The 20,843-nt window shown below is 43.0% G+C and overlaps 1 protein-coding gene across 2 annotated transcripts in view; it reads right to left on the minus strand.

Moving 5' to 3' along the window:
- LOC147015040 (beta-hexosaminidase subunit beta-like) overlaps positions 1–20,843 on the minus strand; it is a 55,763-nt gene that overhangs the window by 1,338 nt on the left and 33,582 nt on the right. Inside the window, exons 9-11 of one of the 2 annotated variants that reach the window (XM_085849390.1) lie at positions 15,210–15,384; positions 8,168–8,258; positions 6,200–6,304 (exon numbers count right to left, since the gene is read on the minus strand). In XM_085849390.1, coding sequence (XP_085705516.1) covers positions 6,200–6,304; positions 8,168–8,258; positions 15,210–15,384 — 371 coding nt within the window. The remainder of the gene's footprint in view (positions 1–6,199; positions 6,305–8,167; positions 8,259–15,209; positions 15,385–20,843) is intronic. The other variant, XM_085849389.1, reaches the window with a different exon arrangement.

The raw sequence follows: 20,843 nt of genomic DNA on the forward strand, positions 1-20,843 counted from the left end.
GGATGAGACAATGTGATAATGTTTGACCAAGTTATAAAAATGATCAACATGATGTGGTACGAGTGACAGGTTATGAGCTGCAAAATGTCGAAAACCCGGTTTCGTTCAACAACTTAAAAATTTGACCTTTGCAAAACCTTTAAAGGTCACAAAACAATGTTGTGGACATTAAAATAAAGAAACAGGATACGTGCTATAGCTTATTGGAGTTAGTTTGTCGAAGAAGGTCGAAAACCTGGTTTGATTCCCACAACTTTGAAAATTTGACCTTTGTGACCTTTAAACGTCAAAGGTCAAGGATTATGACCTTTGGTGCAAAACTTTCTCTGGAACATTCCAGGAACAATATAACATCAAATAGGCTATATGGCATTTCGCACTCATCGGATTATCCATACTTTGATGAAATCAGCGTAAAAACAAACTTGAAGGGGGCGCCACGGGCAAGGTGTTCGAGACAGAGCAAAATGGTTTCAAGACCTTTGGTGGGGAATGACCTCAAGATTATGCATAAAAAAAATATTGTCATCCGAGCTCTCAAATTTTGGGCGGTCGTATGATTTTGATGTCAAAATTCGAAATTTTCTAAGTTCATGACCTTGTGACCTTGACTTTGGGACGAAAATGAAAAAAAAAAAAAAAATCGAGCTCCGTGGGGCTATGCAGGTGCCATTGGGCTAACCAAATACCGAAAACCCCTGCCAGATTCGACAAACCCTTCGGAGAAGAAAATTTTTTATGTCAAAATTCGCAATTTTCTAAGTTCGTGACCTTGTGACGAAAATGAAAAATCGAGCTCCGTGGGGCTATGCAGGTGCCATTGGGCTAACCAAATACCGAAGCCCCTGCCAGATTCGACAAACCCCCGAGGAGAAGATGCAAATTAAAATTGGCTACACCCTAAAACCACGTTTTTTGGGCGTGGCTCCGCCCATAATGGGCGCACCACGCCCATTTTCAGGAAAACACAACCCTCCCACAAAAAGTTTGTCAGGATCGGATCAAAACCCATGGAGCTATGCTTGGGACAGACAGACAGACAAACAGACACACAACAATAACGAATATAGTGGTCAGGTATTTTTTTCGTGAAAATATTTTTTTGTGAACCAATTATTAACTCTTTCTACTGCTACATTAAACCACACAATTAACTCTTTCTACTGTTCCAACCCAAATGAGTCAAGACGAGTTCAAACAACTCAGACAACACCGAATCAGGGGATGATTAATAACTACTAGATGTTTGAATTACATATATATATATATATATATACATATATATATATATATATACATATATATATATACACATATATATATATACACATATATATATATATATACATATATATATATATACACATATATATATATATATATATATATATATATATATATATATATATATATATATATATATATATATATATATATATATATATATACACATATATACAGGGTGTCACAAAAAAATGTACTCACATTTTGGCTCCTCATAACTCATTGAATTTTTCAATTATTTTCAGATCAAATTGACCATAATAATGGCACAAGTACGACTAGGTTTTGAAGAAAGAAAATTTATCATAAAGTGCTACTGGAAGCACGAAAACATCATGGAACTACAAAGACAATTTAGAAGACATTTTTACAAAGATCCACCAACGCGACGCACCATTGCTCGCATCCGAGATAAGTTTGAAACAGATGGAACTCATTGGCAAATCCAGGGGGGTTTCCTGGTTGCCCAGAACCGCCCCCCCCCACCTCCCAACAAAAAATATTTACCATTACAGTGGCAAACCCAGGGGTTCCCTGGTCACCCAGAACTCCTTCTCCCATGAAAGTGTGCCATAAAAAAGGCCAGAAGCCTCAGAAAAACTGTATCAATACAGTACCTAATAAACAACAAACCACTAACAGCTCACAGTAATTTATTTGGAAATTATTTGGAAAATTTATAATTTTCTGTTATTTGGAAACCCCCCCCCCCTCGACCCAATTCCTGGATTTGCCCCTGGAACTGTGCATGACGTCCATAAGGAGCGTTCAGGAAGACCACGGTCATCAACCATCCCCGCAAAGGAAAATCAATTGCTGGAAACACTCCACCAATCCCCACGGAAATCTGTACGACAAATGCCTTGTGAGACAGGAATCCCAAAATCAAGCGCCCATCACATTTTGAAGCGAATTAATTGGAAAAGTTACATTCCAAAATTAATCCACGCTCTAAATGAAGACGATCCTGACCAGAGAGCTGAATTTTGTGAGTGATACCTGGGCAAATACGAAGAAGATGCAGCATTTCCATCCAAAATTGTTTGGAGCGATGAGGCCAGCTTCAAGTTAAATGGCTCAATTAACCGACACAATTGCACCTACTGGGCTCCTGAAAATCCGCATGTTACGATGGAACACCATTTAAACTTACCAGGGGTTACTGTGTGGTGTGGGATATCAGCATCGGGCATCCTAGGGCCATTCTTTTTGACCAAACTGTCACTGGTGATGTTTACTGAAACTTGCTGCAGGAATCCGTCGGTCCACGTGTCGAAGAGATATTTGGTGACGAAGAGATTTACTTTCAGCAAGATGGAGCACCTCCCCACTACCACCGTGATGTAAGGGCCTATCTCGAAGCAACTTTTTCGAACAGATGGATTGGGCGAAGATGAAGGGTTGAATTCCCTGCAGGGTTACAGTACCTCACGTGATACCTACCTTACATGTGGATGGCTGAACCACTTACCGAGCAGGGTCTATTATGCCTGATGAAGCCAGCGTTGAAGCCGGTGGAACGTTTCCCTGAGATTGGGTCTGCTCTCACTTTTTTGCTCAAATTTGCAGAGTCGATGTAGTTTTTACTTGTGGTTGGAAGCAAAACTTGTGGTTGTTCTTTTTTTTTTTAATCTATACGAATAAAAGGCAATGTGTGTGTGTGTGTGTGTGTGTGTGTGTGTGTGTGTGTGTGTGTGTGTGTGTCTCCTCCATTACTCCAAAACTATAAAATCTAGCAGCCTGAAACTTTTCATGCATATTAAGAACACCCCAAGGAAGTGCAAAAGTGAAAATTGGGTGTTTGGCTTAATTAAAACACCCCTTTTGAAGATAATTACGGCCTTATTTAATTATATCCTTCATCAGGCGATCCTCAGCCACCTTGCTGTTTGGTGTCTCAAGGCGTTTCCTGGGTAACCTTGCTGGGGTCTGAAGCCGCCACGATTTTGGTCTGGATGTAAGCTCCAGATTTGAAAGTATCAGCAGTTCCGACTCCTCCAAAAAAGTGTTAATTTGTCTAATTCGGACATTGCACGGGCGTTTCCAAGTGCATAGTTGTATCAAGGGCAATTGGTAATTGCTTGCCAAACCAGGCGTTCCGTTGGAGTGCTTGAGTGCTGAAGCTACTTGTCGAGCTGTACAGTGCAGTTCGTGTCCTAATCGGGATGTACATTCGACAGTGACTACCAGGTAGAGGTACGTATACAGCACACACGGATGTGGTACATTGGGGAAGATTTGTATCTGTACAGACTCTCCACGGGTGTGTGGACATGCCATGCCTGTTACAGGCACCGTGGTGGTAAAGTTTCATTCCTTATCTGATGGAGGTTCTATCAGGTTTTCCTTTGTCCTCGCATCTATTTCGAAAGCATTTGGTTATCGGATTTGTTTTACAAAGGGTTATAGTGTTTTTCTTTGTGGGTTTCAAAGAAAAATATATTTGATAATGCCCGATTTCCAAACCGTTTGCTCTATTAACGTGGTTTCTAAATTACCGAGCCAATTAGTTTTTCCACCCATCACACGCAGCTGTTAATAAAGAATAATATTTGTGAACATCTCCTTGAAATGTCTATTTAAATGTAACGTTTTTTGGTGAGGCTACTCGAGGTTTCTGGGTTGTATACAGTACGCACTGCAGTTGGTCGTCAAACAGACTCCAACCTTCCGATTCCCGAAAAATTGCCGATATCAGCCAAGCGTGTGCGTGTGTGCGTGTGCGTGTGCGTGTGCGTGTGTGTGTGTGTGTTGATTGGTATTTACATATGGGGTTTCAGAATGTGGAATGGAGTCCTCCCAGGGTGGGCTCAAAGTATCCACCTTCATTTCAGTAAGGGGGTCACGATTCATGGACCAAGCTGTGAAGTTTTCTGTTCTCAAAGTTTTGTGTCGAGGGCTCTCTTCAGGATCGTCACGAAGCCCCGCCCGGACAGCTTCCAAATGTAGTTTGTTTGAAGTAATATTCCCGGGGATGGTTTGTAGCTCACCTGTAAAGTAGCTCCGGGGAGTTTATGGGATGACACGTCATCCGTCTGTCCACAAATACTTGCAGCAACTTCTCAGAAACTACTCGTATGATTTCAACGAAATTTGACCACAACCTTCATCACCTGTGATAGCATAAAAAAACGGGGTCTGAAGGGGTCTACAGAGGGAGTTTATGTGGGGGGGGGGGTAGTGGTTTGCCTCCCAAAGAGGTATTTTCTTTCTTCTCAAAGGATGTACACAATTCAGATGAAACTTTATGACAACCTTCACACCCATGAGTCATGACGTACCAAAGTTTGTTCATGATATTCGAAAAATCTGCTGCAAGGGGATTTAAGGGGGTTTGACCCCCAAAATATGTATTTGCTTTCTTCTCCAAAACTACACATACAATTCCGATGAAACTTGACCACCATCTTCCACCACCCGTGATGTACTAAAGTTTGTTCACGACATTAAAAAAAAAAAAATTGGGGTCTAAGGGGTTCTGTTGTGTCGTTGTGTGTACAGCTGTTCTGCCGTGTTTTGTTTAGTTTTTTTTCGTGTTCGGTCATTAAGCGTCACATTTTTCACTTTGCTAACCCCACCTTCACCCCTCACCTGTCTTTTTTTCCACCTCCCCAACCCTTCTCTCTCACTCTGTCCCCTCCTCGCTCCTCCCCACAAGTGAAATCCTTCAATACAGCGCGTGTGGTGAAGCAAATGAGTACACTAATGTTAAAATAAGCAATTTATGCTTTTTCATTTGAAAAACAATTAAAAAGCGTACTTAATATTTGAAATGTAAAAATCTTGTTATTATTGTGATAAGCACCTTTATATATAACAGAAGGAATGAAATCGTTCGATACAGCGTGGCAGGGGACCGCAAAAGAATGATGGCATAAGAAGAACTTAGCTTTCAGCGTTCAGTGATCGGCGCGAAATGCGATGGTGGGTGGAAATGACGTCTTTCGGCGCGAAATGCGATGGTGGGCGGAAATGACGTCTTTCGGCGCGAAATGCGATGGTGGGCGGAAATGACGTCTTTCGGCGCGAAATGCGATGGTGGGCGGAAATGACGTCTTTCGGTCATTCGTACATGAGAGGGGCGCGTTTCTTGCTTTTTTTCCGTCAAGCAATAAATTCAATGGTTTTCACACATATAACACGTTAGTTTCACAAATTTCCATTGAAATACTCGGGTATTTCCGTCAATTGTCGCCATTTCGGTCTAGGTTACGCACTGCATCTACCGGACGGCCGTCATTGGCTGTCACAGGCACGTGGGGGAGGGGGGGGACACCGGGACACCGGAGACGTGGTAGACGTGGTAGACGTGGTCGACACCAGGGACATTTCAAACTCGGTGCAATTGTATACAGTGCACGCACTGTAATAAAATGCAGCACTATTTTCCCACACCTATTGCTCTCTCGCTGCCTGTCTCAAACACACACACACACACACACACACACACACACACACACACACACACACACACACACACACACACTTCCTGGTTCACGTGTCACTCCGGTGGAAACAGTTACCTCGTGTGTGTCTGATCACAAGATGATGTTATCTCAATGAAATTCCTAAAATGGCCTTTGCAATGTCTGTCAAACTTCCCAAAACACCAACCAAATTATGTTTACTTTGATGCAGAAGTTGAGATTTAAAGTACTGTACTGTATACACAAAAAACAGACATGAATAAGTGTTGGCAATCAACCATCGATTTACAAAGAACTCTACCTTCTGACACTACACCACAACTAAATGGTACAACCGGAACGTAAATGACGATGTTAGTGTCTACATCGAGTCTCTCCCTCCTGGCTCCTTTTTCCCCAAAATATATAATCCAACAGTACCACATCCTCACATAAACAGATTCCCCATTGATTTGCAGATTCCCCATCGCAGGTCTCATTCTACTCACATCAGCATTCGACAGCGATGAGAGGCAAGGCGAGGGTAGGCTTTGGTTGTGTTGTTCACGCTTCCATCGCTCCACAGGCGTTCCGCCACAGCACTTGCTCGTGGCCTGGACAGGCAGTCGACGTGGTGCAGGACACACACCAGCATTTTACACTCATGACGATCACATTTAGCACATTCGCATGTTACATCACATTCTTCCCGCACCCCTACCTGGCTTTAGATCTCTTTGTAACCCCATTGTCACTTCCTAACCCAACTCGGTCTCTGTCTGTGTCTGTCTGTCTCATTCTCTCATTGTCTCAGTAAGCATGGTGTTGGCTTAATGGTTAAGGCGGCTGGCTTAAGATCTTAGTTTCTTGAGTTTGAGCCCGTCATGCCATTGGAATAACACCAGGTGGGTTGACTCAGCCCGTCACCCTTGTGAGATTGGCAAAATTAGTACAACTTACTGGTAACAGGAGCAATGCATCAGCGGCACAACTGCGCAACCAGAAAATTATGCAACCAGCAGCCACAGCTGCATACAAAACAACTGTTTCAGTATGTGTCTCTGTGTCTGTCTGTCTGTCTGTCTGTCTGTCTGTCTGTCTGTCTGTCTGTCTGTCTGTCTGTCTGTCTGTCTGTCTGTCTGTCTGTCTGTCTGTCTGTCTGTCTGTCTGTCTGTCTTACATCCAACACACACCCCACTGCCAGTACATTTCCACTTTACCTTTAGTCTAGTCTCTTTGCTCTCCCATGAGCCTCGATTTTGTGTACAAATGTATGCACCTTAGGGCTTACAAAGCAGAGATTTGATCTAAAGTATTAATAGCAAGCTTGATGACATCCAAAGCAATCAATATTACAGACATGGATCAAAAATACATAAATAAATAATGTGGGTGGGAGGGAGCTTGAGAACTAACCACCTTATTGGACACGAGTGAAGTTCCATCCAAACACTCGTGCACACACCTTCATGAATGCTTGTAAATGTACTCATGAAGGGAGGGGGGGGTCACCATGTATGAAGGAAATGCTTCCAGGCCAAATAAAAAAAAGAACATGTACAAGGATGTAAAACTAATTTCTATACAAATTAAAGGTTTAATAATTATACCAGAAACTGTTCACACATCCCTCATAATGGTTGTCATTCAATGTGGAGACAAAACAATCAGACTGTAAACAGTGGTTAGATTTGGAGAATCACAGAGGAATTGGATTTGTACGCAGGTTCTTACACCATTATTTCCCCATCAAATAGAACGTCAATGTTGAAACTCAACTCACTTAGTCATGATATTCTCTCGATTACATCCCATCGAGGTCAGCAGCATTTCCTGGTCTCTCAAACACCTAATTTACACTCGTTTATCATACCCCATATCTTACACTCTTCTTTTTTACTTTTATATTGTCTTTCCTAATGGACAAAGTCTCGTTTTCCTGATTTCTTTTTATGAAAGAGAATACCTTCCTGCCCTCATTTATCTTTCAGCCTTGTGATGCTTCTACATGGATGATACAGTTTCATCATCTATAATGTCATGGTCTCAGTGATTTCTCCTGTAATATGGCAGCTGGCCTCTAGCCTCTTAATCGAATCGATCACAAGGTAAAGCCCTCGTGACTCGAAGAAATGCTCAGTGCCCATATGACAAACTTCTCACTTTTATGCAAGATTTGGATAAAAGGGAATTACATGTACTCTTGAAACCTACACTTTCTAAGGTGATCAGCAATGTGTTGCAAGAGCATGCGACACAAGGTATGCTCGACTGATTCAGGTACAAACCCAACAAGAAAGGTGCTCTTTAGTCGTTTTATTCTGCAAGGAAATTGCTGTACCAATCATTATGTACCATCACATGTGAGCACAAGAGGCCATGCCACACATCCTTTTTGATCAATGATATGATAATCTGCTCCTCGGTGTAGTGTTCGATTCTATTACGAAAACGCACATTCATGAAACATTGCTCACCACAGGCGATGCATGATGTTTGTAGCATCAACGTACTCTCCCCAAATGCAGGCCTCTCCTCCTACCACCAGTTTTTTCTGTGCTTCTGATCCTGAGAGGGGGAGATAGTGACATTGTGTGAGTGCGAGTGTGAGAGAGAAAAAGAGGAGAAAGGAGAGAGAGAAATAAGAAAAACTAGAACAGCACTCGGTGGAGCTCATACCTCTGCCAGCCTGAACAGTTTACATTTTGTATCCCACTGTTAGACCAGGTCTAGATCTGGACCTGAACGAAAATCTAAATCGGCTTGTTATTGTCACCGATCCAACTCGTCCATCTCGTCTTGTCATAACTCGTCCGTAACTTTTTGAAATAACACGCAACATATCATTTTGGTCCAATCTTTCAACGGTAAAGAATCACTTAAAATAAACAAAAAAAATGTAATTCTCGTATCCGGATCCAGAGTCAGATCTTCACCAAAATTGAATCGATTCATCGTCACCCAACCAACCTGTCCACAGAGTTTCGCCCGAATATGTGGAAAACTTTTTGAGCTATCCTGCTCACAGACAAACAAACAGACAGACAGACAGGGGTAAAAACATAACTCACGACCACCTTCGGTGACAGAAGTAAAAAAAAAAAAAAAATTTAGAGAGAAAAAAGAAAGAGGTGTGTGTGTGTGTGTGTGTGTGTGTGTGTGTGTGTGTGTGTGTGTGTGTGTGTGTGTGTGTGTGTGTGTGTGTGTGTGAGAGAAAGAAAAAGAGAGACACAGACAGAGATACAAATTTATAAACCCCACATGCTGTCAATAACTTGGACCAAGTCGAGTGAGGCAGACAAACTCCTCACCCCAAAATACTGACTTATAGAAACACTTATTATTAACAACACACTTGAAGGCAGGAGAAAGGTGTACAACAAAACCAACAATAAAAGCTTTTCTCATTAGTGTTGCACCGAATAAATTTGGACAAATCTTAAATGTTTCATTCATGTGGTGAAATTTGATCATGATCAGAATCATTACTCTCAACATGCAATCAGCAAATGGTGTGGAGTGACCTTCTTACTTTACGAGTCGCCGACCGGTTTAACCATTGGGGACTATACGTTTGCTGTCCATCTGTCCGTTCATCCATTCCACCTGTGGCTTTTCAGACTCCCCCCCCCCCCATACCATTCAACATATTCAATTGAAACTTGGTGCATAGCTTTATTATGATAAGTTACAGAACAAGTTCGAGTTTCAGGGCGTTTTATCAATTTTCCACAGTTATACCCTTTCAGATTTAGAAAATATAACAAATTATACATTACTAGTATAATTTGCATACCATACAGACCATACGTGCAAAAAAAAAAAAAAAAGTTTCAAGCCGCTTGCCAGAAACAACCACAGGCCATTCGTTCGCTCTCGCGTGCACCAACGTATTTTGCCTTTTTGCAATGTCATCGCAAGGAAAAACACAAACAGAAGAGAAGAGAAAAAACAAAAAAGAAAAAAAATAAACGTGCGTGGCCAAACATGCCAAAAAAAAAAAATTCAAACCGCTTGCCACAAACAACCACACAGGCCATTCCTTCGCTCTCGCGTGCCCGTACATGCAAAAAAAAAAAATTCAAACAACCACACAGGCCGTTCCTTCGCTCTCGCGTGCCCATACGTGCGTGGCCGTACGTGCAAAAAATATGAAAAAAAAACCTTTCAAACAACTTCACAGGCCGTTCCTTCGCTCTCATAAACGACGACTGGATTGGGGCATTGTGTTTATCTATAAATGCGCATAAGAAATCGATAAATGATTAGAATACACTAAGTCATCACTATCCAGAAGTCCGTACGTTGTAACCCGTAATGGGGAACGCGGCTGAGGTTCTCTTCCCCATCGGCCACGCCTACGCAGCAACGTGTCTTGTCATTGGTTGGTAAATAAATGGCCATAACTTGGGAAGCACTTGTCCGATTAATATCATATCAAACCTTGAAAAGGCACATCCACAGGGCCCCAGCAATATAGCTGGCAAGTTTCAATTAGATCGGACCAGTGGTTGTCGAGAAACAGCGGTCACAGACACACACACTGCTGGAATTATAGACAGATACATGGGTCAGCGTTCAGATGCCCTGCCTCCACCCCACTGCTTTACATCCATTGGCTGGACAGCTGGCCTGACTCCACCCAAATAAAATCATGCGCCGCCATTGCATGAAGCAGCACAGATCAGCAGGTCTCAGGCCTTAGGGCCTGGGTGTTAGTCCATGGCCCAGTGCAATTGGAATGATCCCAGGCATATGACCACGATGTATTATATATGCACATAAACTGTACGCATGTTTTTCTTCATGCATGTGCATTGGGTTATTTATAGTATGAAATAGGCGAAGCCAAGAAATGAACCAAACACGGTGGGGTTAGAGAGTCTTCATTTTCATTCCGGTATCGGCTGAAACGTGCGTGAGACGCAAACAAATTTTTATCACCCGAACATTTATTGGAACCAAGAAGGGACATGTATTGCAAATCAATTCTCGCTCTTGTTAAATAATTAATCAAATACCAGAGGTACCTGAAAAGATTCCCTGTGCTGTCATTACAAAATCCTAGCAGAGTACCTGCCCTACGGACGATCTTGTTCCAAGCATGCAACACGTTCTTCTGACGCATACCTTCATTTGAGTGTTGTATCAGTAACTGACAGCTCTGTTACATGCGTGAAGCAAAAACATACCTATTGTTTATAATTCAAAACACCTCACTGCACTGGAAAACATGGGAACAGAAATGCAGTACTGTAAATGGTAAGACTAAGCCTGGTGTTGGCTTAGTAGTTTGGGTGGTGGTTTGGAATCCTAGGTTCCTGAGTTCAAGCCCCGTTGGCCGCTGAATAAATACACCAGGGGGTTGACTCAGCCTGTCATCCTTCCAAGGTCGGCGAAATGAGTACCAGTGTGTACTGGTAGAGGGGCACTGCATCAGCGACACAGTCACGCTTCCAAGAAATGATAGCTACCCCGGCAGCTAAGCTGCCATACGCAAGAAGAAGCATGGTGAGACTTGTAATACCCCACCTGGAGGTGGCATGACATGATACACATTTACATTGAGAATTTGCATCCCCTCATCCTCCCCCCCCCCTCCACCCACCACAAGACCACCGGCAATGATAAAAACACCCTTATACACTAATTAACCCAGACATCTATTGACCTCCAGCTCACAGCCAGTGGAGACATGAATATCACTGTCAAGGTAAGTGAATCTCTCCGTGACTTCAACGTCCTCAACACAAACAGGTACAGACAACATTGCAACATCCAAGATGTCATTGAAAGCATGGATCATATAATAGTTTTAACCCAGGAAACCCGTAATCCCAGCGGCTCCGACTCCTCATTCAACACCTCGAGGGTCCCCAAAAGCATGTCCAGAGTATCCACAAAGATGATTGCATCATCTGCGAAATCAAGCTCAGAGATCTTGATATTCCCAAACGATGCACCGCAGCTTCATCTCTCCGACATCCTCCCCAGAATCCAGTCCATACAAGTGCTGAAAAGTGTGGGGCTAGTATACACCCCTGACGAACCCCAGTAACAACTGGAAAAAAGTCAGAGATGGTATCACCACATCTCACAGGGTCTGGTTCCAGAGTATGGTTCAGACATCAGATTGATCAGTTTTGGAGGTGCACCACGAAGACCGAGAATCCTCCTGAGTGCATACTGATCCACTGAATCAAATGGTTTACAGAGATCAACATAGGCTGCAAGCAGCCCCTGCCAAAACTCTCATCTGCGTTCGGTGAAGACCTGAAGAGCAAGGATACGGTCAATGGTTGACCTCTTTGGTGTAAAACCTGACTGCTCTGGGCACTGGTGCTCAAGCAGATGGTGGCGAACCAGATGAAGAATTATCCGAGAAAAGACCTTACCCGGCACTCAGATCAAGACTCACCCCTCAGTAGATGTTGCAGACATGGCGATCACCCTTCCCCTTCCCTTTCCAGAGAGGGACAACAAGGCCCCTCTTCCAGTCAGTTGGATTGATGCCTGTGTTCCAGGTAGAGCACAGAACTGCATACGACATGAGAACAGCATTTCCACCAGCCTTGAGAAATTCAACATGGATGCCACAGATCCCAGAAGCTTTATCCCATTTCAACCGGTTCACTGCAGTCTGTGTTTCCACAAACTAAGGTGGATCACAGTTGATTGGAGTGTCAGCAATCCAGATAGTAACACCCTGACATCCAACTCAACGACTGGTGGATCAGCCTGGTACAGCCGCTCAAAGTAATCGGCCCAGCGGGCCTTCGCTTCAGACTCCTCTGTCAAAAGCCCACTACTCTCCACTCCAACTGCAGCACACCGAGGGATGCGCTTGGAGGAATGCAATGCGTGAATTGCCCTGAAAGCAGGATGACAATTATTTGACCATAGGTGATGCTCTCCCCCCTCACAGATTCCTCGCACATGGGCCTCCATGTCCACCCTCAGCGCACTTACAGTTTTATGCCTCAGCTCCCTAAACAGTTCAACTCTGTCATTAACCCTGGCCCTGCGACTGATCAATGGTATCCAACGTCCCTTGAGAGACAAAATTATTCTTCACCCGAAGGTGAGTTCCAAGACATCCATCAGAAACATCAAGGATGGTGGTCTTGAAGGCACTCCAAAACTCTCCAGGATTTCCCAAAGCACCCAGATCCCCCAAATACCCACTCAGCCTGTTCGCAAACTCCTCAGCTACCTTCTCATCCTTGAGTTTGCCAACTTCCACCCTTGGCTGGGATGGTGGTACCATTCTCCCGGACTTAAGCTGCAACTTCAGAGTTGCTACAACAAGCCTGTAGTCGGTATTAAGGAAATGAGCACTCCAGTAGACGCTGGAGTTCTGGATCATCCTTCAGCGACCATCAACCAGCGTAAGGTTAATCTCCTTTGCCATACCACCAGCGTTGGAATGCCAACTCCAGAGATGAGCCTGTGGGCACTGAAACCATGAACCAGCCATCCTAAATCCACAACTTCTTGCAAAGTCAAGGAACTTAGTGCTATTCTGGTTCATATTTCCAGACCCATGGGGACCAACACGTGTCTCATAACCATCCCTATCAGTGCCTGCCGATGCACTGAAATCCCCCAAGACTTGAAGAGTATCTCGCCTGGGTCACTGATCAACCACAAACTCAAACGTGGCAAAGAACACGTCCTTCACGGTGAGATCACTTGCTTCAGATGGAGCATATACAGAGACCAGGGAAATTACACCCAAGGAGTGACGAATCCTTAGTCTCATAATGCGCCCGTTGATAAGTGTTACTTCAATTATCATAGGAGTCAGCTTATTGGACACAGTACAGCAACTCCTTGGGCATGGTAACCATCAGAGCGACCAGACCGATCGGAGGTGTAACCACCCACCATGATCTCACCGCAATCCAGTCTCCGAACCTCAAAGAATGCTATAATACTGAAGTTCAAACGCTTGAGCTCAGATTATAACAGAGACAGGTGATCATCCTCTCTTCAGGATAGGACATTCCAGGCACCCACCCAAAGGGACCACCTCAGGTTAACCAAAGGAGACCGCCGTCTGGTGGACGACACCTGAGCACCACTCTGCCACACACTACTGCAATCTGACCATGGATGTTTACCCCATGCTTTTTGTCCCATCATCAAGGAATGGGGGTCCCAAAGGCTTTGCCTCAATCCCATTATCCGGTGAGCTTCCCAGCAAAGGACAGCAGCACAGGAGGTACTCCCACTGAGTGGATTTTCAGTTTTCTTTGCATTTTTTGTGTTTTGCAGAATGAAGTGTTTTACGGTGGCTTGTGTGCAAATCCTGCCACCAACCTCCTAAAAAAAAGTAACTCAACAACAGGAGGACGTCTGCAGACAGGTGAGTACAGGTTTACATGGTACCAGTAGCAAGTCGCATATCAAATCTGGCCTGACCTGACAAAACAGGTTTACATGGTATCTGAGGCAAGTTACAGATCTAATCTGGCCTGACCTGGCAGGTGAACAGGCCTAAATGTATGATGGAATGTAGATGCAAAAATCTTGTTTAATATCTCTTGTGGCTCCAGGACCAATCAAACAACATACTGATAACTACCCTCACAGCTCCCATAGCTCACCCCACCCCAAACACGATTAGTAGTAAATATCATCATATTAAATTCACCCTCTACATTCACAAGTCCAAGATTTGTCCTTTCCATCAGTGTGCAGAAGCACCTAATCCAGACCCACAGTCCATTCACTGGTTACAATCTGTCATGGGTTTGCGTAGCACATGTCCGTCCACTTGGGCTTTGTACCCATCCGCACGGTCGGGAGCTTGCAGTACGAGTAGCTGCTCATTCGGTGAGTTGAGAAAGTTCAAGTCTAATTGTGCAGGGGCATATCTCTTCCTCTCGGGTACTTTTCCAAGTATTATTGGATTCTTTCAGAAGCTTGGTGAGACATTCCATGTCACAATACTTTTCCGAGACACACAATATATTTTATTTCACCACAAATTCTGCAGCGTCCTGGGGTTTCTACACCTATGCACCAAGCATTTTGGGGCAGATTATGTCATTTCGAAAGTTCACAAGTCACATATATTGACAAAGGACGGAAGCAATGCAAAGTGAACAAAAGGTGCCAAATAGTCTTCCGGTGAACAGATAATTCCGAAGAAGATAGTGGGTAAAATGATTACGTCATCCATATGCACTTGCACCCCATTCATTCTACATTGCCGCAAAATGATAAAGATGACACTATGCACGTCAATGTGGAGAAAGAAATGGAGGTGGGCTGGGGAGTGATTGAAATCGAACACTTACGAGAAGCTATCCTTCATTTTCACACTTTTGTTCCCTTGCATTTACGGCATCAAAGTTAATATTCAACGATCAAGGTGTAAATCCATATCAGCGCCAACATCACTCGTGGCATCACACAAGAAGTATAATTATTGACACGAATACAAGCTGATCATGCAAAAAGGCCTCACAGTGATCGAAGTAGAAGCTGTATGCCTGGCTCACAAACACACACCAGTAAAGTTTTGTGGATCTGAGAGATAGTATTCTGTCCAGTTCTTCCAGTTGTCATCGTGATTAATGTACCAATTGGCTGAGACCAAGGTAGAAAATCCAGCTGCTGTGATGTTAGACAGCTCAGACTGGTACTGATGAATCTTCCAAACATGTATCAATGCGTCAGGCCCGAGCTGGAACCCAATAAGAACAAGGGTTGGGAAGGAACAAATCCATCAGAGAGAACCTCCAGGATAAGGAGCTCATCTCAAGCAACATGGGGTGCACCTGATATCATCCCACTACCCCACCCAACTCACCATCTCTTACAGGAATAGCTCAACTGCTCTGTCGTGTATTCATTGAATAATTGCAGTTTTCAGAATTACTAGCGTTGCATGCTGCTGGAGTAAGAACCAATATCTTTCAAGGGTAGCCTCACATGCTTGAAAGTATTTAGGGAAAGTACTGAGGCTGCTGGACTCGTTACAAGGGTAGAACTTTGATTTTAACCAGAAACAAATCAAAAAAATTGTTGCCGAGTTGGTCGTGGACGAGCTTGTACATTTATTGCACGTCGGCCAAAAATAATTGGAAGACAGTGGACAAATCAGCACAGTATATGTGATTAGAGCCTGGAATGTCAGCAGCAATGTGACAGTGGGAATTACGAGCAGGCAAAACATATACATCATTAAAAGATCAAAGATCAATCTCCAAAAGTGGGCAAAGATCGATTTAAATAATTTCCAGGATACAATTTATATTGGCACAGTGCCATTAAAATAAAAAGAGCTTCAATTAAATTTTACAGCAGGAGGCAAATTTGCAAGTTGAACAAGATAAAGAGGTGTCACACTGCAATGAGGACAGTCAGCACAGTAAGATTGAAGGTTAAGTGAACTTGAAATGTACAAACAATGAATATGCAGACCACAGATATTACTAGAGGTATGAGAGGGTGTTCGGGGGAAATTAGTGAATTGTGATTACAAAAGATCGAGTGGAGATGGAAATAACATCAAATGGCAGCAATCAGCCTGCTTGGAGCACAAGATTGGAGGAAAAGAACGATGACATCACAGGTGGAGTAAAAAGGAGGATTAAAGAGAGGAGGTGATCATGAATGCAAGAACTTTGAAGATAAACAACGAAGGGATGACTGGATGAGCATAAGCATCTTCTTAAAACTGGTAGAGGCCAAGCAGCTGAAAGAGGGTTTGCTGCAGAAACAAAAGGGGTTACAAGACCAGATGGGAAATGGTACAAAACAGTTCGGCCACTAACCTGCCCCTGATGTGAAGATGAAGATGAAGATGAAGAAAATGTACTTTCAGCACCTCGACTTTCTTGGGAGTAATACTGACGCAGTTAAGAACCTTCTTGCCATCGGCATCCAAAGACAAAAAACGGAATGCAGGTGTCCAGGCCAAAAGAGAGAGCACTAGTCCTTTATACTATGTACACATGGCGTTTGAACACAGGCCTTGCAGGCCTTACGATTCCAATTCCCATTGATCACGTATTTCTCAGCATTTAAAAGATTGTTAATTAAAAATACATGTTTTCCGTTTACAACGCATAAAACATCAGAAGGAAATTAGAAAATATTTGCTCCATTTACCCCAATCAGCAAAATGTCTGTTTTGACTTGTACGTGACATCACGAGAGTTTAAACTGCACAAGGTAAGCAGAAGAGCAAAAACATAGGAAAAGCAAGCATTTGGTGTGTGAGAAAAGCAAGGCTATGACATGCAACACCAAAAACCAACAGCAAAGCAGTATGGTCTTCAAAATAGTGACAAAATATAAAGACCATGGATAAGAGTAGTGAAATGCAGCACGGTCTTCGTACAAGACATAGACACAGACTCACATGCACACCGAAGCCTGCTTTTAAAAAATAATTTAAAATTTTTTTTCTATTCCAGTGGCTTCAGGAAACACCCAATGTGTCAGAGAAAGTTTATTGAAGAGGACGGACATCTGTACTGTTTGATGGTTGGAAGTGGGGGCGAGCTTCTGAGTGAATGAGTGCATGAAGGCCGACACTGCTGTGGAAGTGAGTGTTATGTGGGTATCCTGGAGATGCAGCCAATAACACAGCTCAGATATTCAAAAGTAACCACATTTACGCTATCCCCAACATTATCCGACCTCCACATATCCATGTTTCGAGTTTTCTCTCCCCCAAAACCTCCCCCTCTTCTCTCGTTGATAAAAGGCTTGACAAACTTAAAGAGATGTGTGTGTGTGTGTGTGTGTGTGTGTGTGTGTGTGTGTGTGTGTGTGTGTGTGTGTGTGTGTGTGTGTGTGTGTGTGTGTGTGTGTGTGGTGTGTGTGTGTGTGTCATTGATTGTTATCTCCATACTTCGGGTTTCAGAAGGTGGAACAGAGTCCTCCCAGGAGTCGAAGTATCCACCCTCGTTTCGGTGAAGGATAGTGATTCACGGCCTAAGTTGTGAAGTTTTGTTGTTCTCAGTTTTGGCCCGAGGGATCTTTTCACGATCGTCACTGAGCCCTGGACAGCCTCCAACTGTAGTTCCTTTGTGGTAATGTTCCCAGAATGGTTTGTATCAGATCTTTGTGAAGCTCTTCTTTATCATTCCCATTGCTCCAATTATCACTGGTACAATTTCGGCGTTCTTCAACATCCAGGATCTTTTTCATTTCATTCTTGAGGTCTTAATATTTGGTCAATTTCATGATCTTTGCATTATTTAGACCAAAATCATTGAGGTACTGGAACCTCAATTAGCAATGCCTCCTTTTCCTTTTTGTATCTAAGTACTATATCCGATTGCAGTGCTTTGTTACCCTCGCCGGAGGAGAGGGTATTGCATTTGGGTCCGTTTGTTTGTTTGTTTGTCCACGTAGAACTTTCGTGTTTTTCTCCGCAACCGCTTGTCGGATTGAGATGAAATTTTCTCCAAAGGAGCGACTACTCATGAAGAATGTTTTGTTCATAATTATGACATAATATGTCACGTGGTGTGGCAGCCATGTTGGAAAAATGGAAAAACGTTGGAACTCGATCTCTGAAACTGCACCAAGGTAAAAATTGAAACTTGGCACATGGCAAAACTGATGGGGAATGAGTGCGATTTTTTTATGAGGTCATAGGTGCCTTCGTTACGACGTCATAATTGTATTTGTAGAATGCTCCGTCTGATCAGTATGAAAATTTGTCATTTTGGGATAAAATTGTCCAAAGAAAGAAAAAAAAATTTGATGATACCATCGGTTACATGATTCGGCAGCCATATTGATTTAAATAAATAATTTTTTAAAACCTTCAAAAATCTTCTTTCCTGAAGTGGCAGAACAGATTGAGGTGTAACTTTACACATATGACAGCCTATCCATGAGGAACAAAAGGTTCACCCATATGATGTCATATGTCACATGGTTTGGCAGCCACATCAGATTTACCCTAAAACCTCTCCTCCAGAACAGCTGGACAGATCAAGGGGAAACTTCACACAAATGTTCTCCAAGGGATGGGTGTACAAATTTGTAAAGGAATAATTGATAGGTCACATGGTATGGCAGCCATATTGGATGGAAGATAAATATTTAATCATGTTTTCTCTGGAATGGCTTAATCAATCGAAGTGAAACTTCATTATAAATTTCAAGTTGATCAGACACATGGTCTGGCAGCCAGAATTATTTTTTATTTTTGATCTGGGTTCTTTTTTTTTTAATAAGGCTCACTTTGCTGTGCCTGGATGGGTTTGAGGATAGAGGAGTAGCCGCTGAAACCTAAATCCTATCCACGTTCCTCTTGAACACTTCATCTTTGCTTTTTGCTTGTTCGGGTTCCTTCTGATCACTCCAATGTAGGACTTTGCCTATTTGGTCTTCCCTTTGATTTGAATGGAATTTCTTTTAATCTCGTTTTTAGTTAAATTGAATACTAATTTTAAGAAACGTCATGGGTCAGGGTCAAGTGTCCGATCAAGGCGGCATTGCATTAAAGCGGGACATCTTGGGACCCGGTGATCACTACCAGCAGTTATAAAGTGCAGTTTTAGTTATGTCTCTTATTGTACAACTGCTCTGACATGAGCTTTTTACATCCTGATAGGAGGTGGCTCAGACCTTCAAGGCCGATTGGCTGTCCTGCCATTTTTACCCTGTGCTCATGAAGTGAAAAGTGGGGTTAAGCGATTGATTGTGTCCGTGTGCCGTACATACGTGTCTGCAATTTTAAAATTCATTTTCTCAGCAACCGTAAGTCTGACACTAAATTTTTCAAATACACACACAAGAAAATTAGACACAGGTAGAGGCCATTGACAGCCCATCATGCCTGCACCACACAAAATCAAAAGAAGAAAAGGCAAAATGTTAAAAAATAATTTTTTAACAAAGTGTTTTTTGTGTTTCTTTTTGTAGTTATTGTATTTCTCCCCCTCCCTACCCCCAACCCATCCCTGCCCCCACTCGGGTAGGGGCATGGTTAAAAACACACAGCATCCCTTGACGAGACCCCACCAACAGCACTCCGCACACATGCACACAATCACCAGTCAATGCTCGAGCTACCTAAAAGTCCTGTCAACATCACTACACCCCTCTATCTCCATAACTTCCAGGTACCTAGCTCATTCTAATTTAAACTTATCTCCTGTTTCTGCTGCCATTACCTTTCCAGGGAGGCCATTCCATGCATTAACTACTCTCTGAGTGAAAGTCCCCTGCTATGACCGTCTTAACTCTCCTCTTCTTTACTCGCAGGCTATGGCCCCTGGTCCTATCACTGTATATCTGTTGAATAATTAATCTACATTTATTTTATTGATACCTTTCATTATCTTAAACATCTCTATCATACGTATCTCCTCAAAACCACCTCCTTTCTAGTGTATAAAGCCCCGTCTCCTTCAGCTGCTCCTCGTAGCTGAATACACATATATATATATATATATATATATATATATATATATATATATATATATATATATATATATATATATATATATATTGTTGCGGTCCTTGGAACCACATGCATCCACAATAAAGTGGTCCCAAGACAGTTATTCCATTAATATACGTGTAGATAGTCCCTTCACTTTTGTCTTGCAGGACAACAGGGGCGTGCGTTGCAAGGATCTCATTGCCAGGTTTGCTTACATCATTTCTTCTTCATTTCATTTCTAACATCATTCCTACTCTTCTTTTCTTTTCTGAATATTTCTGAGGTAAATCTGAGTCACAGATTTACCTCAGGAATAATCCTCAGCAAAGAGATGGGTCCTCAGCAAAGGCCAAGCAGGCACGACACCCCCACCCCTCCGTAAAAAAACAGCCTGCCAAACGCACGCGCAACGGTAATTTCCACCCAATGGACAGAAAACACACCCAGCACGACGCCCATGCTGCACGGAACACATACCGAGGAGACGGAAGAAACAGCACCTTAGAAAGGGCACTCGAACACCACATGAGCATCGACAACACAGAGCTCCCATCCTCAAGCGATCCCTCAACACAACTTTTGCGGCGAGTTATACAATATAACTCTCGTTAGTAGTCTCAATATAACTCTCGAGATGATCGACTCGAGCTTCCGATGATCTGGGGGGAGATTGATGGTTGCATTGAAAAGGCATACGAATGAATATCTCTTAAGAGGCTGTACGGATG

This window comes from Eptatretus burgeri, chromosome 12 (genome assembly GCF_056783735.1).
Source record: "Eptatretus burgeri isolate ZD-2024b chromosome 12, Ebu_testis_v1, whole genome shotgun sequence".
NCBI classification, from domain to species: domain Eukaryota; kingdom Metazoa; phylum Chordata; class Myxini; order Myxiniformes; family Myxinidae; genus Eptatretus; species Eptatretus burgeri.